This window comes from Semicossyphus pulcher, unplaced genomic scaffold (genome assembly GCF_022749685.1).
Source record: "Semicossyphus pulcher isolate SPU_LCO1_2020_fin unplaced genomic scaffold, fSemPul1.0.p SCAF_26, whole genome shotgun sequence".
Taxonomy (NCBI): Eukaryota; Metazoa; Chordata; class Actinopteri; order Labriformes; family Labridae; genus Semicossyphus; species Semicossyphus pulcher.
This window is the reverse complement of record NW_027211700.1, coordinates 4983948-5002826: the sequence shown is the minus strand read 5'-3', so window position 1 is coordinate 5002826 and position 18879 is coordinate 4983948. Positions and strand designations below refer to the sequence as shown.

The 18879-nt window shown below is 42.1% G+C and overlaps 1 protein-coding gene across 1 annotated transcript in view; it reads right to left on the bottom strand.

Annotated features, from left to right (window-relative positions):
• The window catches only part of clcn2c (chloride channel 2c), a 136065-nt gene that overhangs the window by 54911 nt on the left and 62275 nt on the right, over positions 1-18879 (bottom strand). Inside the window, exons 12-13 of the mRNA XM_069676530.1 lie at positions 3587-3656; positions 2137-2247 (exon numbers count right to left, since the gene is read on the bottom strand). Of these exons, the coding sequence (XP_069532631.1) occupies positions 2137-2247; positions 3587-3656 (181 nt within the window). The remainder of the gene's footprint in view (positions 1-2136; positions 2248-3586; positions 3657-18879) is intronic.

The window sequence follows — 18879 nt, the reverse complement described above, 5'->3', positions numbered from 1 at the left end:
GAAAAACCGCCGCCACCAGCCTGCAACAGTGGCATAATCAGCACGGCTGTCAACAAGTAGCACAGCGGAGGAAATCACAACGCTGCATCTCATTAGACACGCAGCTTCAGCAGGCGGGGAGAGGACGCGGCTCTGAAGGGACAGCTGGTGTTAGCAGGACATGAAGTATATTAAGGTTTTTACTCTTATTTTAAGTACAGTCGATCTACTTTAATGTTATATGTACATTTTATATAAGAATATTTTGGTGATGAATCCTCATCAATCATTCACAATCTGCTTCACTTTCCTAACCATCAATGCATCTCCTTCTGTAGGTGAAGCCTCATATATTGGCTGATAGATCAGGCAGGTTTAGCTTTCTGCAGATATATAGGTGACAGCATTTACCGTTTGTAGCTGATAAGCAATAAGAAATGTCAAGAGAGAGAGAGAGAGAGGCCAAAGACGTGTTTGAGGTAGAAACCGAGCATTTATTTAAAGAGCAGCTCCAGTCATGTTTTAAGACGTGTGTGTCTGTTTTTTTTGCAAAGTACGTTTAACTACCTTAAAAATCCTCCCAAGGCATCTCCTCCGTCTCCCTCATTAAAAATTCCTGAATCTGCATAGTCCCCGCCTACTATGCACATTTCCAACCGCCCCCTCTGTCGCAAAAACAAAACACGTCTCTGCCGTCGCTTAACCAATCTTAGCTAGCTTGAAATGTTGTAACTAGCAGTAGTAACGTTAACGTTAGTAGTGAGTTTGCAAAAATTATGATGACCGTTACAGCTGGCTCGTGCATTGCCGAAGTGGTTGCCATAGGTTACACATAATGATACGCATAGCGTCACCCCGTCCATTAACAGGATTGGCTCCTTAGGTTTGTGACGTCTCAAACCTGCCAATCTGAAAACGTGTTGTTCAGCCTGTCCTTGGTACACTGCAGTTTAAAAGCAGACGACTGCTCATGTTGTCCCTGATATGTCTACATGAAGAACACCACATGGAGATGTTTACAAGGTTAAACACTTGACTTTCACTGGAGGGGGTCTTTAACAGTTTGTGCACATTTTCAACGGTCATTGCCATACTGCGTGATATTATCTGTCATTTAAAATATCTATGCACATAATGGTATTTTAGTAACGTCTTGCAATTTCCCGCCAGATATGCGACAATACAGCCGCCTACATAGGCAGCGAATAACTTGTGTTTCAAGAATCTGATGCACTATGCACATGTAACAACATCCTCAGTTTGTTTTATTGTTTAACTGTAAGTGTTGCTAACAAGCTATAAGTTTGCCATTGTGATATATCAGCTCATACAGGCTGATTCTAGAGACACTGGTAAAATGTGTGATGTGTGAGGTGATTTAGAAATAGTATCTACGTTACTTATTTTGTGCATCAGAAAGCAACTGATCCTTTGATCCTCTTGTCAGTTACATGTTTACGATGCCCGAGAGGTTGAAGGTCAGCTGTGTGGAGGTAAAGGGAATAGCTCTTTGACACCTTATTTTACTCCATGATGCAAGAGCCACCAACAACTACTTCCATCCAGTTTTTATTTGAAAGATGTGAATTATGTATTTTCATCTCCCAAACTTCTGCGGGCTGTGAGAGTTTGTAGTCGTAGACATTTGCAGCCTTTTTTAAAGCCCTGTCTGGTGATCTTGTAAATGTAATTGATTCTGTCTCGAGTGTTTGGGTCTCATCATATCCCACGTCTCATTGGATCAGGGTTCACTCTGTGTTTTAACTCTGAGCGATAAGTTGAGGCATCGGGCCGTAATGAAATGTAGTGATAAAAAAATCCATCTCGATCCATTTTCTATGAGTGGTGGCGCGAAAAGTTAAATATTTTCTGGAGGCACTGACGCCTCACAGAAACCTAATGAGAGGTAACGAAAATGTTTGCACAGTTTCCACATTAAAACGAGTCAATCACCCAAGAGCAGCTGAGTTAGTGGTGAGTGAGAAATATATTTATGCAGGCCTTAAAACTCCCGCTCTTAATGATTTGAATCTGAAACGGTTTGAAGGAAACAAAAGTAAAAGAATATTCAATGGTAATTTCAAGACTGGCAAAGAAAGACGGACTATATAGATCGCTATGAAGAATCACAGCACCATCTTTGTGTCTTTAACGTACCCACGACAGCGTAGCCTCCTGGCACTATGGGGTAGATGGTGCCGTCTGTGTGAATGCCATCTGGGAACCAGGCTGCCATGCTTTCTCCAACCAGACGACCAAAAGCTGCCCCTGAAACATGTAACACACATGCACAAAGGAACAGAGAGCACAGTTAACACTGCAGGCAATAATTAACCCCATCATACTGTGTAACAGCCTCAAAGTGGGAGGCGAATTTCCTTCTAAGAAATGAAAAATATAACACAAGAATTCAGTTTTCTCTCTTGTGATTGGTTCAGAAAACAGAAAGAATTTGTCCAGTGTATTGAAATTAGTTTTGCTTGTTGGGGCTAATGCGTTATGAACTAATCCGTTAGAGTGCTGGGATTCCTTTTTTGTTGTTAAGAGTAACGTGACGGTTACTTTTGCAAGTCAGGTAATCTGTTACTTAGTTACTTTTTCATAAAAAGCCATCTATTACTGGGAAAAATTGGCGTATTTCTTTTGTCGCCACAAAACACTGAAAATCCCAGAAGCACTGTTTCTGTTTCTTTCCTACTTCTTGGCAGGCAGCTGCAGACCAGCAGAAGGTAAACAGTCGTGTCAGTGCACATGCGTAGCTAACGAGAGGACAGCGTTTATTTTGTGCAAATATTCACATTATTTTGAATTTTTGGGTGAAAGGGACGAGAACAACATGACGGTGAAATGTAAGCTGTGTCTGGAGGATAAGTGCTCGTCAGCTGTGAAGAGCTCGACTTCAAATGTAAAGAAGCATCTGCAGCTAAATGCAGCTCCGCAACACTGGTGGGACTAAGAGCCTGTGTTGTATTGTTGTAGTGGAAACAGCTAATGCCTAATACTGAATGCCTCTACCCAGTTCACTGTCACATTGTTAGCAGAATAAAGAGCTCTAAAGGTTATACTGCGTCTAGCATTCCTGTTATTAGGCAGCGGAGTTACAGATTATAGGATGTAAACGAGGCTATGCGATGACGTTAGAGTCGATACATTCAAAGATAGACACGCCGTCATGACAATATAACCCATGTGCTTAACAAGTTGCAAAGTGGGTTTAATTTTTGGTAACGTAACCTAACCTGTCTAACCTACATGTCTAGTCTACGTGGTTTTTAAACTACAAGTAAATAAAGTAAAGTAAAAGTATTTTATATTTGGCACAAATGGGCTAATTTTTTCCTCCAGGAAATATGGTATGCACTAGCAAACAAACGATTCATCCACCTAGCTAGCTTGTTTGCTATCTAAGCTAGGAAGATTGATAGCAGTAAAGATGTCAGTGTGGTAAAATTACTGCATAATGTAGTCAGCTTTTTAGATTTTCTAGGCAATTTATCTAATGTACTTCTTTTTTGATCAAAGTTTTTGGTAAACTTCTTGTTCAAATTAAAGTGGTCGGGTAAAAAAAACATAGGGGTCACATACAAGGGGGCCAGTTGCTTCTTACCAATGACAAATACTGGCATAAAGGCTCCGCAGGGGACTGGGATGGTGGTGGCCAGGGCAGACATCCAGAACTAAAAGAGAAAAAGGAGAAGACAAAGAAAGAGAAGACATGAAAAGAAAGAACAGGGTGGCATTTCAATTAGCGTCAGAGTAGCATCCTGTGAGCCCCTAGATGATCGCCAAGTTGAATCCTCTACAAGCAGCGAGGAGGCGGCCGTGCGGCGCTCATTGCTGTGGTTAGATTGAACTGTCACTTTCACTCCTCATTTGACAAAGACCCTGAAATGAACCCTGGGTAATGAGCGGGCTCCGCCGATTGGCCGACAATGTGCCAGGCGAGCGGATGACTGCTAATTAGGAAAGACAAACAAAAAGGGAAATGTCACCATGACAATGTGCGAGCAATAACGCAGGTGTGTGCGCACGTGTGTGTGTGTGTGTAACTTTAAGAAAAGAGAGAAAGAAAAAGCCGAACTTGTATTCAAGACAGTTATTAAACTATGAAGATCAAAACAATGTGCCGGCTCGTGTGGACTCGTGAGATGTTAGATTAGACGTCTCATCAAAATCTAATTTATCCTCCACACAGCCGGTGTGGTATCGATCGATTCTACAGTAAATATGTGATCAATCACTCAAGCCGTGACATAGGAGGTGGACAACACTGATGAAACACATTTCAAAGCATGATCAGTGTCTCACGGTGTGTGTGGACATCACACAAAGCTACTTTTAAAGGCAATCTGAAGTCAGTGCAAAGACGTCATCGCTGCAACATTTTTTAACTTGAGTGACAACTTTGCACCTTTCCATGAAGTTTAATGACAGAAAACACTTATTAAAACAGACTTCAAATACAATCCAGCAGTTAAATTTGTGACCGATGTGCTTCAACTTATGGGGTGTGCAAATATTTTTGCTGATCAACAGACAAAGGAAGATGAAGTCGAATAAGGAGGGCAGCGGGCAGAGGCAGGTCGGAAAGCACAAAGACGACCTGTTATTTGTTGGCTGGAATATGGTTGAGCGGCAAACTCTGAATCTTGTGGTCAAGTGTATCGGACCAAGTCAGTTATGTGCTGGACTCATTCTAGGCTGCAAGTGGTGACTTCATGCTAGATGAGCTTGCAACCTACAGGTCAGACGACCTGTTTTACCCCTACTTCAACTCTTTATGCTAAGCTAAGCTAACAGGATATGCACAGACGCACATCCTGTACTTCTAAATATAAGACTTGTAATGAATTTTAAAGTCACTTTGACTTCCGTGTTGTCCTCCACATTAAGTACAATTCAATACTGTTCAGATGTACAGTACCTACACGCCTACACACGCCCACTCTTTCACTAGTTTCTCAGCAGAGGAACACAAAGCGGCTAATCCTTGTAACCGAGTGTTGGCCTGCTTAAAACAAGAAGTACGAATTAGCGTATTGTACAAGCCATTACACAAACTTCATCACTGTAATCATCTCACGGTTTCAAATAGACTTTTTAATTACGCTCAATGCTCCGACTCTCTCCATACCTCCACTCCTCCTGCTCTCTCCCTCTCTCGCTCCCTCTGCTCCGTCTATAGTTAGCTGTAATTAAGGCCGGCTGCCACGGCAAAGTAATGGATCTCCTTCTGTAACCTTACACTGCCGCCGTTTTCACACCTCGCACCGCGCACACACACATATGTGCGTAGGTGTTCACACACCCATGCACACACCATGCACACTAGCTCAGTGGCGAGAATCAGAGCTGAACGCGGCCAGGGTGGGAGAGGAACAGACACACAACCAGTGGAATACACAAAGAGAGGCCTTGAGACGATAATGGGAAGAACTCTTCCTCCTCCGTCTCGTCCTCCATTATTCTTTCTCTTCCACCTGGACAGTAAAACCTTAATAAGAGCTCGAAAGGTTTAAAGGATCTGAGAACTCATAACACAGGATTAACTTCATCACCGAGGCCATGAACTCTGAGGAGCGTGTGTGTTCCTGTGGAGCTGTGGGACAAATCGTCACACAATTTTAAAAACCACACTGAGCGGAGAACACAGCAATCCAGTTGTAAATGTATGGTTAGGCTTTATAGTCAGAGTGCCTGAAACCAGCTGTCATCTGAACGGTTTACAAGCCTCTACAGGACAGTCGATCTTAACAGTGTGTCATTATGGCCACAACAGGTGATCAAAAGTGTAAAAAATGTGGATTTTAAACTGGAGTTAAGATGCAATGGACACAGTTCAAACTCTAAAATGTAAGGGATTATTTTTATAGCAGGAATTCAATCATTTATAAATCAATTAAATTGTTTTCCAATTTTGAAAAAGACAACAATCCTCTGATTATGTCGCGGCTTCTTTGCACTATAACGGCGCCTGCCCTCGCCCACAGGAGCCGTTTCTGGTCCGCAGCGGAGCGCTGGCCCGAGCAGCTGGATTCTGGAGATCACAAAATCGCCTGAGAACATCAATGTTAAAACAGAGCAACACACAAACAGTTCAGTTTGCACCTCTCAGGTTGATTACCTGCTCACTTGGAGATCATTCTGTGATTTTTGTGCTTCTACCATGGCTGAGTACACTACTTAATTCATCTTTTTTCAAGATTTCAGTGTGTTGTTGTTATAATTATGTCCATGTTTGTCGTCTTCTGACCTACAAAGTTAAAAGTTAGAAGAACGGGAGTCTGGACATGGTGTTTTATTTTGAAATGACCGGATGCTCTATGCTGTTTTCATGTCTGACTTCCTGTTTGGAACGATCTGCTCTGTTCAGCTTGATGTAGCAAAAGATAGACGTGGCGCATATATCTTTAGAGGGGCAGTGTGGAGAGATGTTTTGGAGACGGACCGTGGCGCGTGCTGTGGAATCGTTAAAGTCGAGGTGAAATGAAAAATGTCATTTTAATCCTTTCAGATCATCCCTGTGAATATTGTGCATTTATTTGACAATATAGGCAAAAAAAAAAAATACAGAAAATCAATTTCTTCGTATTCTTATATCAAAAAAAAAAAATTCAACTAATCGATCTGCAACATTTAGCCGCAGAGCACCAAGAACGCTCGGTCAGTTAGCTAGCTACTGCGCTGTGGAGAACGTCTGTCTACGCCCACTTCTCAACGATCAAATCAAATCCCTCTAATGATATGTCCCGCCTCCACGTCCTGTTTCACTCGGAAATACGTCACGATACGGAAGCTAGGTACTCTCGAGATGCCGTTTCAGCTCGACTTTAAGGTCATTTATTTTTGATAGATCTTAGACATAAATCTTTGGGAAAAAAGTAAATAATTGTGTTTCAGATTCGACTGAGAAACATCTAAGTTATGAGTCTGGCTTTAATTAAAGGCAGTATAGATGATCACTGAGAACAGGAGGAACAATGCTGTTAATCAGCTGCCATTCAGCCACATGAATATGATCCAGGACATTTTCCTATGATATCGTTTAGGCACTTCAGTGTGTGTGCAGGTTTTTACAAGAACTACTTGAAAGTGTTTGAACAAGTAATTCAGAAGCCATTCAGATTTAGACCGTTTAGTTAGATAATCTGAGGGTGACTGTTCTGAGCACAGATGGACAGGAAGCTCACAGACACATTTCCAGCAGCGCCTCTGTAAGTAGCTGACAGTGTTATCTGAACCAGCTGCTTGTTTACCCACAATAATGACTGTCACTCTCACACACTTGCCCACAGGTGAGTTTGACAGGATGTCAGATGCAGTTTCTTCTCCTTCCTCATTGAACAGGAGCCGTATATCACACTCATATGATTACAGCCTGCACAGTTATATTTGCCCCTGGGTTCTCCTCCAGGTGGCTCGGGGGTACGAAGACATGGACTAATAACCACTTTAGAGTTTCTGTTTGTATGCTGCTGCTTCGAGTACGCTCAGTGCGAGAGGAAGTAGTAACATAGACTGAATAAAAAGATGGACGACGCTTCTCCACCACCTGTCATTGTACTTATTCGAAGGCGAAATACCCCCTGAGGCGGAAGCTGCCATCTTGCGCTCGTTGTGTGATTTGGGACCAGACTGCGCAGTAGAGATCGGCGGTTGGAGCCGTGTTAATCATGCCCCGCCCCTTCCACCAAGAAAAAGACACATTTAACTTACCAAAATTTGTTTTTAAAGATCCCGCATGTCGGCGCATTAAACAGCTTTTTCGTGTTGGTCTGAACAGGTCAACAGACTCTGACAGTGACGAGACAGAGAACCTCAATCAGCTGAGATATAAGATACAATAAGCATTGTTGTAAAAACTATTTAGCCTAATTGTATTTTCTTTATTTGATTTGACAGACGTTCAAAGTTTATAAATGTATGGTACTGAATCATAACGCTGGTCAGACATTATGATGTTCCGGAATATTCTGGACCTCTTTCAAGTTGAATTGAGTACCTCTGCTCTAGAGTTATCCGTTGCTATGGACGCAGCTCTCACGGAAAGATTCCAAATCAATATTTGTTGTCAAATAATTGATTTCATAAGTAGGTGGCCGTGTAATAAGCAGGGTTTTGTCTCATCTACAGGTTCCTGCCAGTGTTCATTTGGGCAGCTATTTTTGATTTAGTCTTCGTCTCAGTCTTCAGACGAAAATGCGGATTAGTTGATTAGTTTAGTCCAGTTTTAGTTGACGGAAACTCAAAACATTTTAGTCCAGTTTTAGTCAATAAAAAGTCGTCACATTTAAGTCAAAACATTTTCTCTTTTCCTGTTTTTACCTGTTTGCTTCAGGTAAAATGAACACTTTAAATTTCAGCCAATCATCCATACTCTAAGAGAACGATGAGGACACCGCATCTAAAGATTACTTTTCATCATCACTTCTCATTTAAACAGTCTGACTGAAGCAGGCAGACGATGATCGCTCCTTTTTGTGCAGAAGAAGAATCAAATGAGTGTAAAAACGCCGCTTTTTCTGTGAGCGCGCACAGAGCCTGGAGCAGAAAGTCACACAGAGGAAGTTCACAACCAGCTTCCTGATACCCGTTACCCAGTTACAGGAATGCATTGCTCATATTTCATTTGAAGAACATCAGCTCCTGCCATCAAACAGAAGATGTAGAGTCCCACAGGCTCGACTGAACAGACTGAGGAACTCTTTTGTCCCTCAGTCTGTCAAGTTATTACATCAGTGAGCAGGCCGCAGGGTTCATGTGTGGACTGAGCACGTGTGAACGTGATGCACTACAGACACTTTGTAATGTCTGATGTAATCTATGTTGTAGTGTTTGCCTTTGTTATGTTTTGTTTTGTTGTTTATGTGAGTTATCTATGTGTAACTCTGGACATCATGAGACGCAAGACAAATTTCAGTCCACTTCTGACGGAGAGATGAGAAGCACAGTGTGGGAAAATATGCATTTTAAATGTCCGACAGCCGACCGCTAACATTTTAGTCCCGTCTCGTAACATACGTGTCGTCAGACTTTTTATCATCAACGACCTATTTTTATCTCGCCAACGTTTCGTCTTCGTCATGGAAAAAAGATCGTCAAACATTTTTTGTCATTATTTTAGTTAACCCTTTAAGAACTAATGTCGTCCTTTGTGCTGTTATATAAAAAGTAATGAATACATGTTTTCAAGGTGGGTGGTATTGTAGTTATTTTCATGCACAAGCAAACACACAGAATGTACTGTAAAACCCTGCTGGGCCTCATATACTGTATATATATAGAAACAACATACAGTGCGTAACCTTTGGTCTCCTTTAATACTGGAGCTCTGCCTCTGGAGCCTTGTAAACCCTCCTCCACTTCATGCTTTTACTCTGCAACATAATGAGCCTCCATAACGGTTTACAACACCCTCTTTACGACCAGAAAAGCTTTCTGCATCACTTCTACGTGATATCCAGGTATTAAAATGAGCTTTTTCATTCTGTTTTACTTCTGTAGTTGTAATGAAATGAAGATGGGGAGTGAGTCATGGCGTCCTCGACTCTGCTCCTCGCAGCATCCTGATCAACAGGATTTATGAGGTTTAAGACTCAGAAAACAACAACACCCTGACCCGCTGAAGCCTCGTTGGAGGGCACGGCCTTACAGCACATTCTGTCTGATTGCTTGAGCACTTGACATATAACGGCGGCATAATTGAGAGTTGATCGACACATTAGCATTTCCAGACTTAATTCCACATCCTTTATTTGCTCTACTACTCTTCATGTCGTCCTAGCTGTTGCTATATCAGATTCTTTTCAGCCGGAATGACTCACTTTCCCCCCCGAGGAATCATTAATATTTCTTCTAATCTAATCTAATCTGCTAAGAGTACATCTCGGTGAGGTAATGCACGGCCATCAAAATTTATGAGGATCTCCAACCTCAAACCGACTTCACTGAACCTTCAGAGGAAGCAGACGCCTTCAGGCGACCAAAGAAAGCCAGGGTTTGATTGGGTTGTTGGTTTAAAACCCAAAAAGTGCTTAAAACAAAATGAAGTGTAAGAGGTGAAAAAGGAAAGCTATTAAACGAAAACCTTCTATATTAAAATCCAATTAAAAAATATTTAATGGAGCACATAAATTTTGACGGTAACTTTAATTAGACTTAGAAGTTTTAGAGCTGCTTCGGGGCTCAACTATTTTAGAAGAATGTCTTTAATTCGATATGTGAGTCAGATTTAATAAGCAGACTTATAATGAATTATTTATATGTATGTAGGATTCTGCTTGACAAAAGCACTCGCAGCTGCTGTTCCAATTCCAGTTGGATTAGAACTTTTACTTAGGCCTTTTGTTTTAGTCATAACTGACATAAACAAAGACTTTAAAGCAGCTCATAACAATAATTAGTCTGTAATGTTCTATAATGAGTGTAATGTAGCAAATGAAGACAAAAAGAAATAGTCAGACCGTAGTTGTAGCAGAGAACTAAAATGAGGAAATAGAACTACACTATATCAACTCTGTGCTATTGTAGACGAAAAAAAGTGTCCCTAGCAACGGTCTGTTCTTCATAACAATGGTCTGTTATCGAGAAATAACAGACCTCACAATGCCATAATTAACCAATCAGAATCAAGTATTTAACACAGCCGTGTAATAACAGATGGTGTTTACTTCACCTTATGTTAAGACCTGTTGTGTTAATGAACCATAAATATTCCTTCCAAAAATATATTAATATTATATTAAGATAAATCCAAAGTTTTTCCAAGATGCACATTACACGTATTTTGTAAACAGAATATTAATATTGTTAACTGTAATAAAATAAACCGCCCTATTTAAATCTAGAAATAGAAATCCAGAACTTAACTAATTAACTAAAGAGGTGACAAATCATAAAATATATAAGCTTAATATATCATATTATTATCCTGTTTTGGACCATTATTGTGGTCGCTTTGATACAGACAAGAAAGGTGTCTGACACTATGACTTTTATACAATCCACTCATTAAAGTGATTGAAAAACACACAAAAAAATTGAATACAATTTACACAAAGACGAGCTTTCCTTTCAGAATGTGCTACTTCTGACTTTTAAACACAAAGAACAGGAAGCTGGCCTCCACGAGGCCTTGGCATTATGATACTTCTGTATAATTTGTACATCAGAATAAATTATCTGTCAACACACTTTCTGCGGATCTGTACACTTGAGGTTATAATTTAAATATGTAAAGACGTGAGCTGCTGAACTACTTAAGTACAGCAGCCGTTCCTGCTGTAACACTGAAGGGAAAGGCTTAATGCAGACCTAAAGGTTCAGATTAAGTTCAGGTGAGAAGTGGCCTTTCATTCAATCAAACAGATAACCAAGAGATACAGTGAAATACTTAACTTGAATTATTTCATCAGCCTTAATAAGAGAATATTAGGTAAGAGGCTTTTTCAGGCCTAATTGTCCACTGTGCTTAGCAGATTTTATCATCTTAGCTAGCTCGCTAACTAAGCTAACTAAGCTGCCTTCATCTGAGCGTCGAGTTTGTTTCTTTTTCTTTGGATTTTCACTTCTTGTTGAAGTTGTATCTGTAGTCATCCATCTTCTCTTTGTTTGTTCAGCCATAGTAGATTACTGTTTACTCGCAACACTTGCAGAAGCAGCCGCTTAGCTCCGCCTACCCTCTCTGGCAGACCAACCACTGCTGGCTGATGGAAAACGCGTCACTAACTGGGTGCTGCTTGTGATTTTTGCCACGAAAGTCACCACAGACACCCAGTGTGTAATACTGTAAATGAAGGCTTTCATCAGTGGGCCATAGGCTCAGTCACCATTGTGTTACCTCATTCGGCGACAGATAGAGACATTTATTTAAATGAAAATCTTTTAACTTCTATAGAGAACATGACATTTAGACTAACTTTATTCTAACAAAACCCTTTTGAGCTTTTTAACTCAAACAGTTTAAGAAAGTCGATTCATTTATGCTTTCTGGTTGTATCTCTCTTATCATGAACACTAACCAATGTGACACTGTGATTGATAACTACTTTGCTGTCGGGGATGCTGGAGATAAACCCTCTCCTAAATCCAAAAAGAACAACGGAGCGGCCAAGTTTAGCCTGAACGCATCCTCAATGCATCCTGCGTGTGTTCACTCCTATAGTTAAGGCTGTCCTCTTGTGATCCAAACACGAAAGCCACATGTCAATACCGAAAGTGAACAGGGTCTCTGATAGAGTAGCATCCAGGACAGGCTACCATTAAAGAAGTGCTACATAGTGGACGTGCTTTTTTAACGACGTAACTTTCAACCCTGTAAAGTATGAAACGCTCCTCAACTCCTGGAGGTAATGAGGTCTGTTAGCTGGAGGTAGTAAGCTAGTTAGCTAGACATGCTAGCATTTAGCTTCAGTTTTAGGAATGGATCATTTTTGGGTTTTGAAAAGGCAAGAATAAAGACTATTAATTAGTGGTGGGAATCGCAGGGTGACTCACGATATGGTACGCGATAGTCGGCCCATGAAAATATCTGCTTTAGTTAAGTTAGTTTCCGTTCACGTTTCCCTCATTCATGTCACAAGCGCCACCGTGAGAAGTCATGAAGCAGTGATGCGTTGAGCCAAAATAGCAGGGAGAGAATTTGGCGCAAGCCTATCGATAATTGTACTGCACGAGTCAGGACGAAGATGTTGCCGATAAGATAAGATTGCCGTATCCGTCCCACCCCAATATAGTTTAACACCCGAGGAGTTTCACGAATGGTCAATTAGCATTAAAAGCCATCTACTTCTATGAGCAATAGAGTTATAAAACACAGCCTATCACCTGTTTATGCCCCTCGGCTCTGACTTTGTCTTGATTTATTGTTCTTAATCATATTTTAACTTTCAGAAATTGGCCAAAAGTTACGATGACGAAGGTGAAAAAGAGGATAAAGGGAAGTAAAAGAGAGGAAATAAAAACAGGAGAGCGTAAGTGAGGTAGGCAGACGGGACGAGCGGAGGATACTCAGGTCAAGGGTATCAGTTATGACGCAGTATCCAGGACATTTATACTCTGTTTAATTTGTCAGTCATCTGGGAGCCCTCTCTGCTTGTGTGTGTGTCACATTGAGAGGACAGTCTAGCGCCTGGGGGCCTCAGGGGACCCTCAGGGGCCCTTCTTCTATTCCCACTCCAATTACAGCGCCACCAGCTCTCTGTCACTCTCACACAAACACACGCGGATAACAGAGGACCCATTCAGGGTGTAGGACACACACAGAAACACACCTGTGTTAATAAACACGTTCCTCACTGAGAGCTGTTGATGTGCGTTATTGCAGACCGCTAAAAATAGCATTTAGCGACAAAGCATGCCAAATTAGTTTGCAGGTGTGCGAGCGTGTGTGTGTGTTTTCAGGTGTGCGAAAAACTTTCACAGAAGTTCCCCAGCTGACACTCGTCCTCCTTACAACAGAGACATTTCAGCCTTCACTCTTAGGACACGTTCTTTCTTGTTTTTTATTGCACCTAAACACATGCAATCACAGCATTTACAGCGGCTTCATCTGTTGACCTGTCAGCGTCCACTTCCTTTACCTTGAAAAGTTTAGCAATCGGAATGAGAGCCGTCCAGAAGTGTCGGAATGAAAAGGGGCAACAAGACAAGATGGCTGCCGCGTCACATAAAAGAACCATTCATTACGGAGAAGGAGAGGGAGAGAGCAATCTCCCCTTTGAAAATCACCAGGCGGAATCCAGGAAAACCAAAGGCTGTAATTAGACAGAGCCATTACAGCCTCACTTTGAGTGCTGCATGTGTGACGACGTGTGTGTGAGAGCGAGGACATGACATAGATGCTGAGAGCAGTGTGAGGAGGTTTCTGCAGGTGGGGGATTAAAGTTAGACGCGTCTGCATGTGTGTGTGTTTTTGTCCTTATACTGTACACACCTCTGTCACATCTGGGAAGGGCTGCATTTGTCTTTAGTGACCCCGCACACGCACACACAGAGGTTAGATATCACACGAGGACGTGACGCTGAAAGACATCCAGCATTTCCCTCCCCTGAAGGACGGGATGGGGATCGGATGGACCGGACAGAACAGAGGCTCATGTTTCAACCAGAAAAGTTAACTCACTTAAAACGACTTCATAATCAAAATACTTTTTTTTTTTGTCATTGTACAGATATAAAAAGGCTGACAGAGACTCTCTATTGTACTGTTCAGAGACAATGACAAAGAGACAGTGAGACAGTTTCTGTCGTCACTGCAGTACAGACTGTCACACCATCACTTCTCTGCTTACATAACTCTGACACCGGAGCTTCTCGCTGGTGTCAAATACTCCTATCAGTGTGTTTTTAACCACGTTTTGCAGAGCAGGTTGCTCTGCAGACGTTAAGGTCAACACATACGTGGATACTGTTTTTAACCACATGTATATGTTGCTTAGGGCTGCCTCTAATGACTATTTCTCTTAACGATTAATCTATCGACATTTTTCAGATTAGTCGATTACATTTTCTCAAACACTTCAATTTCTAAGGAGGCAGGCAGACGACGAAAGCTCTCCCTGCTCATGAATAGGCAACACTCACGGTGGTTTTGCCTTCTCTGGCGGTCCATCATCCAGAGCAGCACCTTCTGTGTTTCCTCTTCAGGTGCTCGTGCATGGCACTACTGCTGCTGTGGTGTGCCAGCAAAACTTTGCACAGGGTACAAACCACCTTTTTGTTTTGTGATGATTTGAAGTACTGCCAAACTTTAAAGCCTTGGGCTCTTGGAAACTTTCGCTCTGAACCAAGACGGACTCTGCTGCTGTCAGCGCCATTTTCTAAAACCGCGTTGGTTGACTGGAGCTGCTCAGTCGACCAACAAGTCGAGCCAAAAACGACAAAGAAAAACCTTGTGTCACTCGCGGCAGCCCTGTTGTTGTTACATCAATTGTAGTAAAACACTTAAAACTATACTTGCATAACTTACTTCAGCAACACTTGAAGAGACTGTCCCATTTATCTTCAAACAACAGAATGATTGACTGAAAACTATAATCACAAAAGTCCTTTAATTAAATGAATAATCTTGAAGATTTTCATGTAAATAAATGTCTGTTAAGTCACTGTCTATCGCTGACTGAGGTAACACAATGGTGACTGAACCTATGGTCCACTGATGAAAGCCTTTGCATTTGCAGTATTACAGACTGGGTGTCGGTGGCGACTTTCACAGATGGTTGGTCTGCCAGAGAGGGTAGGCGGAGCTAAGCGGCTGCTTCTCCGGCCTCTGCAAGTGTTGCGAGTAAACAGTAATCTACTAATGCTGAACAAACAAAGAAAAGATGGATGACTACAGATACAACTTCAACAAGAAGTGAAAATCCAAAGAAAGAGAAACAAAGTCGACGCTCAGATGAAGCAAACAGTCTAAAAAGGAAAGCGACCGTCAGCCAGGAAAATCAGGAGTTACAACCGGAGCCAACCGGGGACGTCACACATGCAGCACTGTCTGGATATCTGGGAAATGTGCTCCTGCAATTAACGTTTATCACCACAGGTGCCGCCAAAGAGAACGAAACCGAGGTCTTTGAGATTATAACCCTAATATTAAAATAATTTAAAATCATAACTAATATTATCACCTTGGGATTGTATGGGTCTGCCAATCAGTCAAGCTGCAGTTTAAATCTATCAGTGTTTCCCAAAACACAAACTCAGCCTGTTACTGAGGCTGATATCCATCCATCCATTTTCTTGCGGTGGCAACAGGCTAAGCAAGTTAGCCCAGACAATATTTTCTAGCTCCTCCTGGGAGATCCCGAGGCGTTCCCAAGCCAGGTGGGATATATTATCCCTCCAGCGGGCTCCGGGGCTACCCCAGAATCTTCTCCCAGTTCGACGTGCCCAGAAAACCTCCACAGGGAGGCGCCCAGGAGGTATCCTGATCAGATGCCCAAACCACCTCAACTGTCTCCTTTCGATGCGAAGGAGTAGCAGCTTTGTACTGTCATTCTTTCGGTCACTTCCTAAAGCTCATGACCACAGGCGAGGGTTGGAACGTAGATCGACTGGTACATTGATATATTAGGAGACATTTATATTTGTACCCAGTAATTAATCCTTTCTGATCGGATACAAAAATAAAAAGCAAACCGAATGTTCCTCCAGGCATTGTATAGGTATTGTGTTAACAAGAATGGGACCCCAGTGAGGTGTCTTTGACCTTTGACCATCAGAATCTATAGTTCATCCTCCAAGTGGATGTTCTCCTTTCTTTACCAACCTTTTCCCTTCATTCTCTGAGTAACTGTAGCTTCCAAAACCATTTCCCATTACTGCTCTGTAAATAAACTTTAAATGTCAGGCGCAGTGGCAGCGAAAGTTTAGAAAAGCAGATTTTAAAAAGCTTTCTGTAACCCTGCCCGCAGCAAACCGCCTCACCTACACACACAAGCGCACATAATCAAATAACCCAGCTCCATTCTACGTTGTATTGTGCACCTACTCACACTGCAGGGCTCTCTTTCTGGCTTCCCTTGCTGTATGAAGATCACAGCACAGACACACACATAACAGAGCTCTTGATGCAGTGAGGGGCGATTTACGACTTCTGTTTTGGTGGTAGTGGAGGACATTGGAATTCACACAGAGTTGCCAAAATAAATAAGGACCACATAAAAAATTCAATCTAATCACGACACAAGCGGCACTCCTCCACAGCAGCCCTTAAAAAGGGACGATAACAGCGGCAGACTGCCGGGGCACCGAGTTTGTCTGGACTCCCAAACTTCTGTTTATGAGTCTCACAGAGAGACTGAAGGACCGGCGAGTGCAGAGTGCAGTGGCTCTGTTCCAATCCTTTATATCACAGTGATGCTGTTTCCCTCACAGACACCCAGGGGGATAACGTCAGTATGTTTACCGCAGATCCACCTTCACCTCCTGCCTCTTACCTCGGGAAAAATGAAATCATCCAAACATTTGAAAGAGATGTTTTGAAAGTAAACGTCTGATGTAGTCATATAACTCCAAAGAGCCAGACTGTTTTCCTCGTTCTAAGAAACATTTGATTGAATACAAATCCATTATGGACTCAGATTAGGTTGCAGGCAGTCTCAATTTTGGCAGCTATTTTATATTTAGTCTTTAGACGAAAATGTTAGTTTTAGTTTTAGTCACACTTTAGTCAGTGTTACTCTTTATAGCATTTTAATCAAAACGTTTTCTCTCTTTAAATCAGCCTAATGCAGCTTCAATCAGCTGTAAAGCGCCGTCCTTTCATTAATAATGTCCTGACGATGTTCTACAAGGGTAATATAGATCCTCAGCTGAGGTTATATGGAAACTTCTGGAACGTAACGTTACGTGTGTAAAGCATAGACTGTATATAAAGATGGACGACATGACAGCTCCCTAAAAGTGAAGCCAAACCCTCTCTGTCGCCCCCTGCTGACTGGCTGCAGTATAGCTCATAAAGCCCGCCTCCTCCATATTAACAGATGGGACATGAGTCAAACTATAAAATAAAAAAACACGCCCGATAAATTTTTCTCAAACATGGTTTCTGTCATTAAAGCTAGTTCTTATCATGCTGATTTACGTCCAAGTATTCATTTTTCTGACAAGTTTATTTTTAATTAGTTATTTGATGCTGTCAAAAGGATGATTGACAGCTCTGTTGGCAAATTTCGGCTCCTGCAGCCAATCAGTTCTGGGTGAGCAGAGCGGAGGACGATCCGCGAGTGGAAACGTAACTAAAACAATCACTACAGTCAGTGAAGTTTCCATACCTGTGAACGTTAACCTGAGACCAACACAGAGAAGCTGTTCTGCTGTTAAACGTGCCGGCGTGCGGGATCCTTGCTGGTTTTTGTTTTTTTTGCTGAAGTGGCTACGGCCGCTTCACTCGCCGATCTCTACTGCGCAGACTCTGGTTCCATATGACATCACCATCACAAGATGGCAGCGCCTATCACAGGGGCTATTTTGGCATCAATTACGTACAATGGGAGCAGATGGAGACGCGTCGTCCATCTATATATACAGTCATTGGTGTAAAGCCACAGAATGAAGCCGTGCAGTTACAGCAGCACGTACTGCACATTCCGCTCTTGCCTTATTTGCAGCAGCAGTGTTGGTTTTTACCTTAAAAACTTTTATATATATTCATCATCGCTTCTCATTTAAACAGTCTGACTGAAGCAGACAGCTGGCGATCGCACTTTTTTGTGCTGAAGAAGCATCAAACGACGCGTAAAACGCCCCCTTTATCTGTGAGCGAGCACAGAGCCTGAAGCAGGAAGCCTGAGTTAACAGAGAAAGTTCATAACCACCTTCGTGATACCTGTTATCTCTGACTGGAGCTTCAGGCTTTGTGGAGCCAGCTTACTTCGAGAGAGCGTGAGTATGTTGAACTTGATTCATTCTACAGCCCTCCGTTTTGCGTGGATGCTGTCATGTTGTTGTCAAGCTGCCGCTTCGGGACATCATCACCTGTATGGCATGGTCTGATTCACGCCGCTCAACCAATTCAACCAGTTACAGGAATGCATTGTGCGCACCACTAACATTTCAGTCCCGCCTCGTCTCGAAAACTGAGTTTTTATTATCAAAAATCTATTTTTAGCTCATCCACGTCTCGTCTTTGTCGTGGAAAAAAGCCGACAAACATTTATCATCATAATTTTAATTTTAATCAACACTGGTTGAAGGAAATAAAAGTCTTAATATCTTAAAGTAGAAATAAGATGGGTGTATTTCTTTGTACTTTTACACATTACCTCTCACAACCTCACAACCAATCCAAACAGAAGTCACTTTAAACCGAGCCTAGCGTCCTCATAAACCCTTCTATTATCTGCATTCACTTCCTTTGACCTTCCAGTCGACCTTTCGTATCAAACAGGCCGGGCTGAGCAC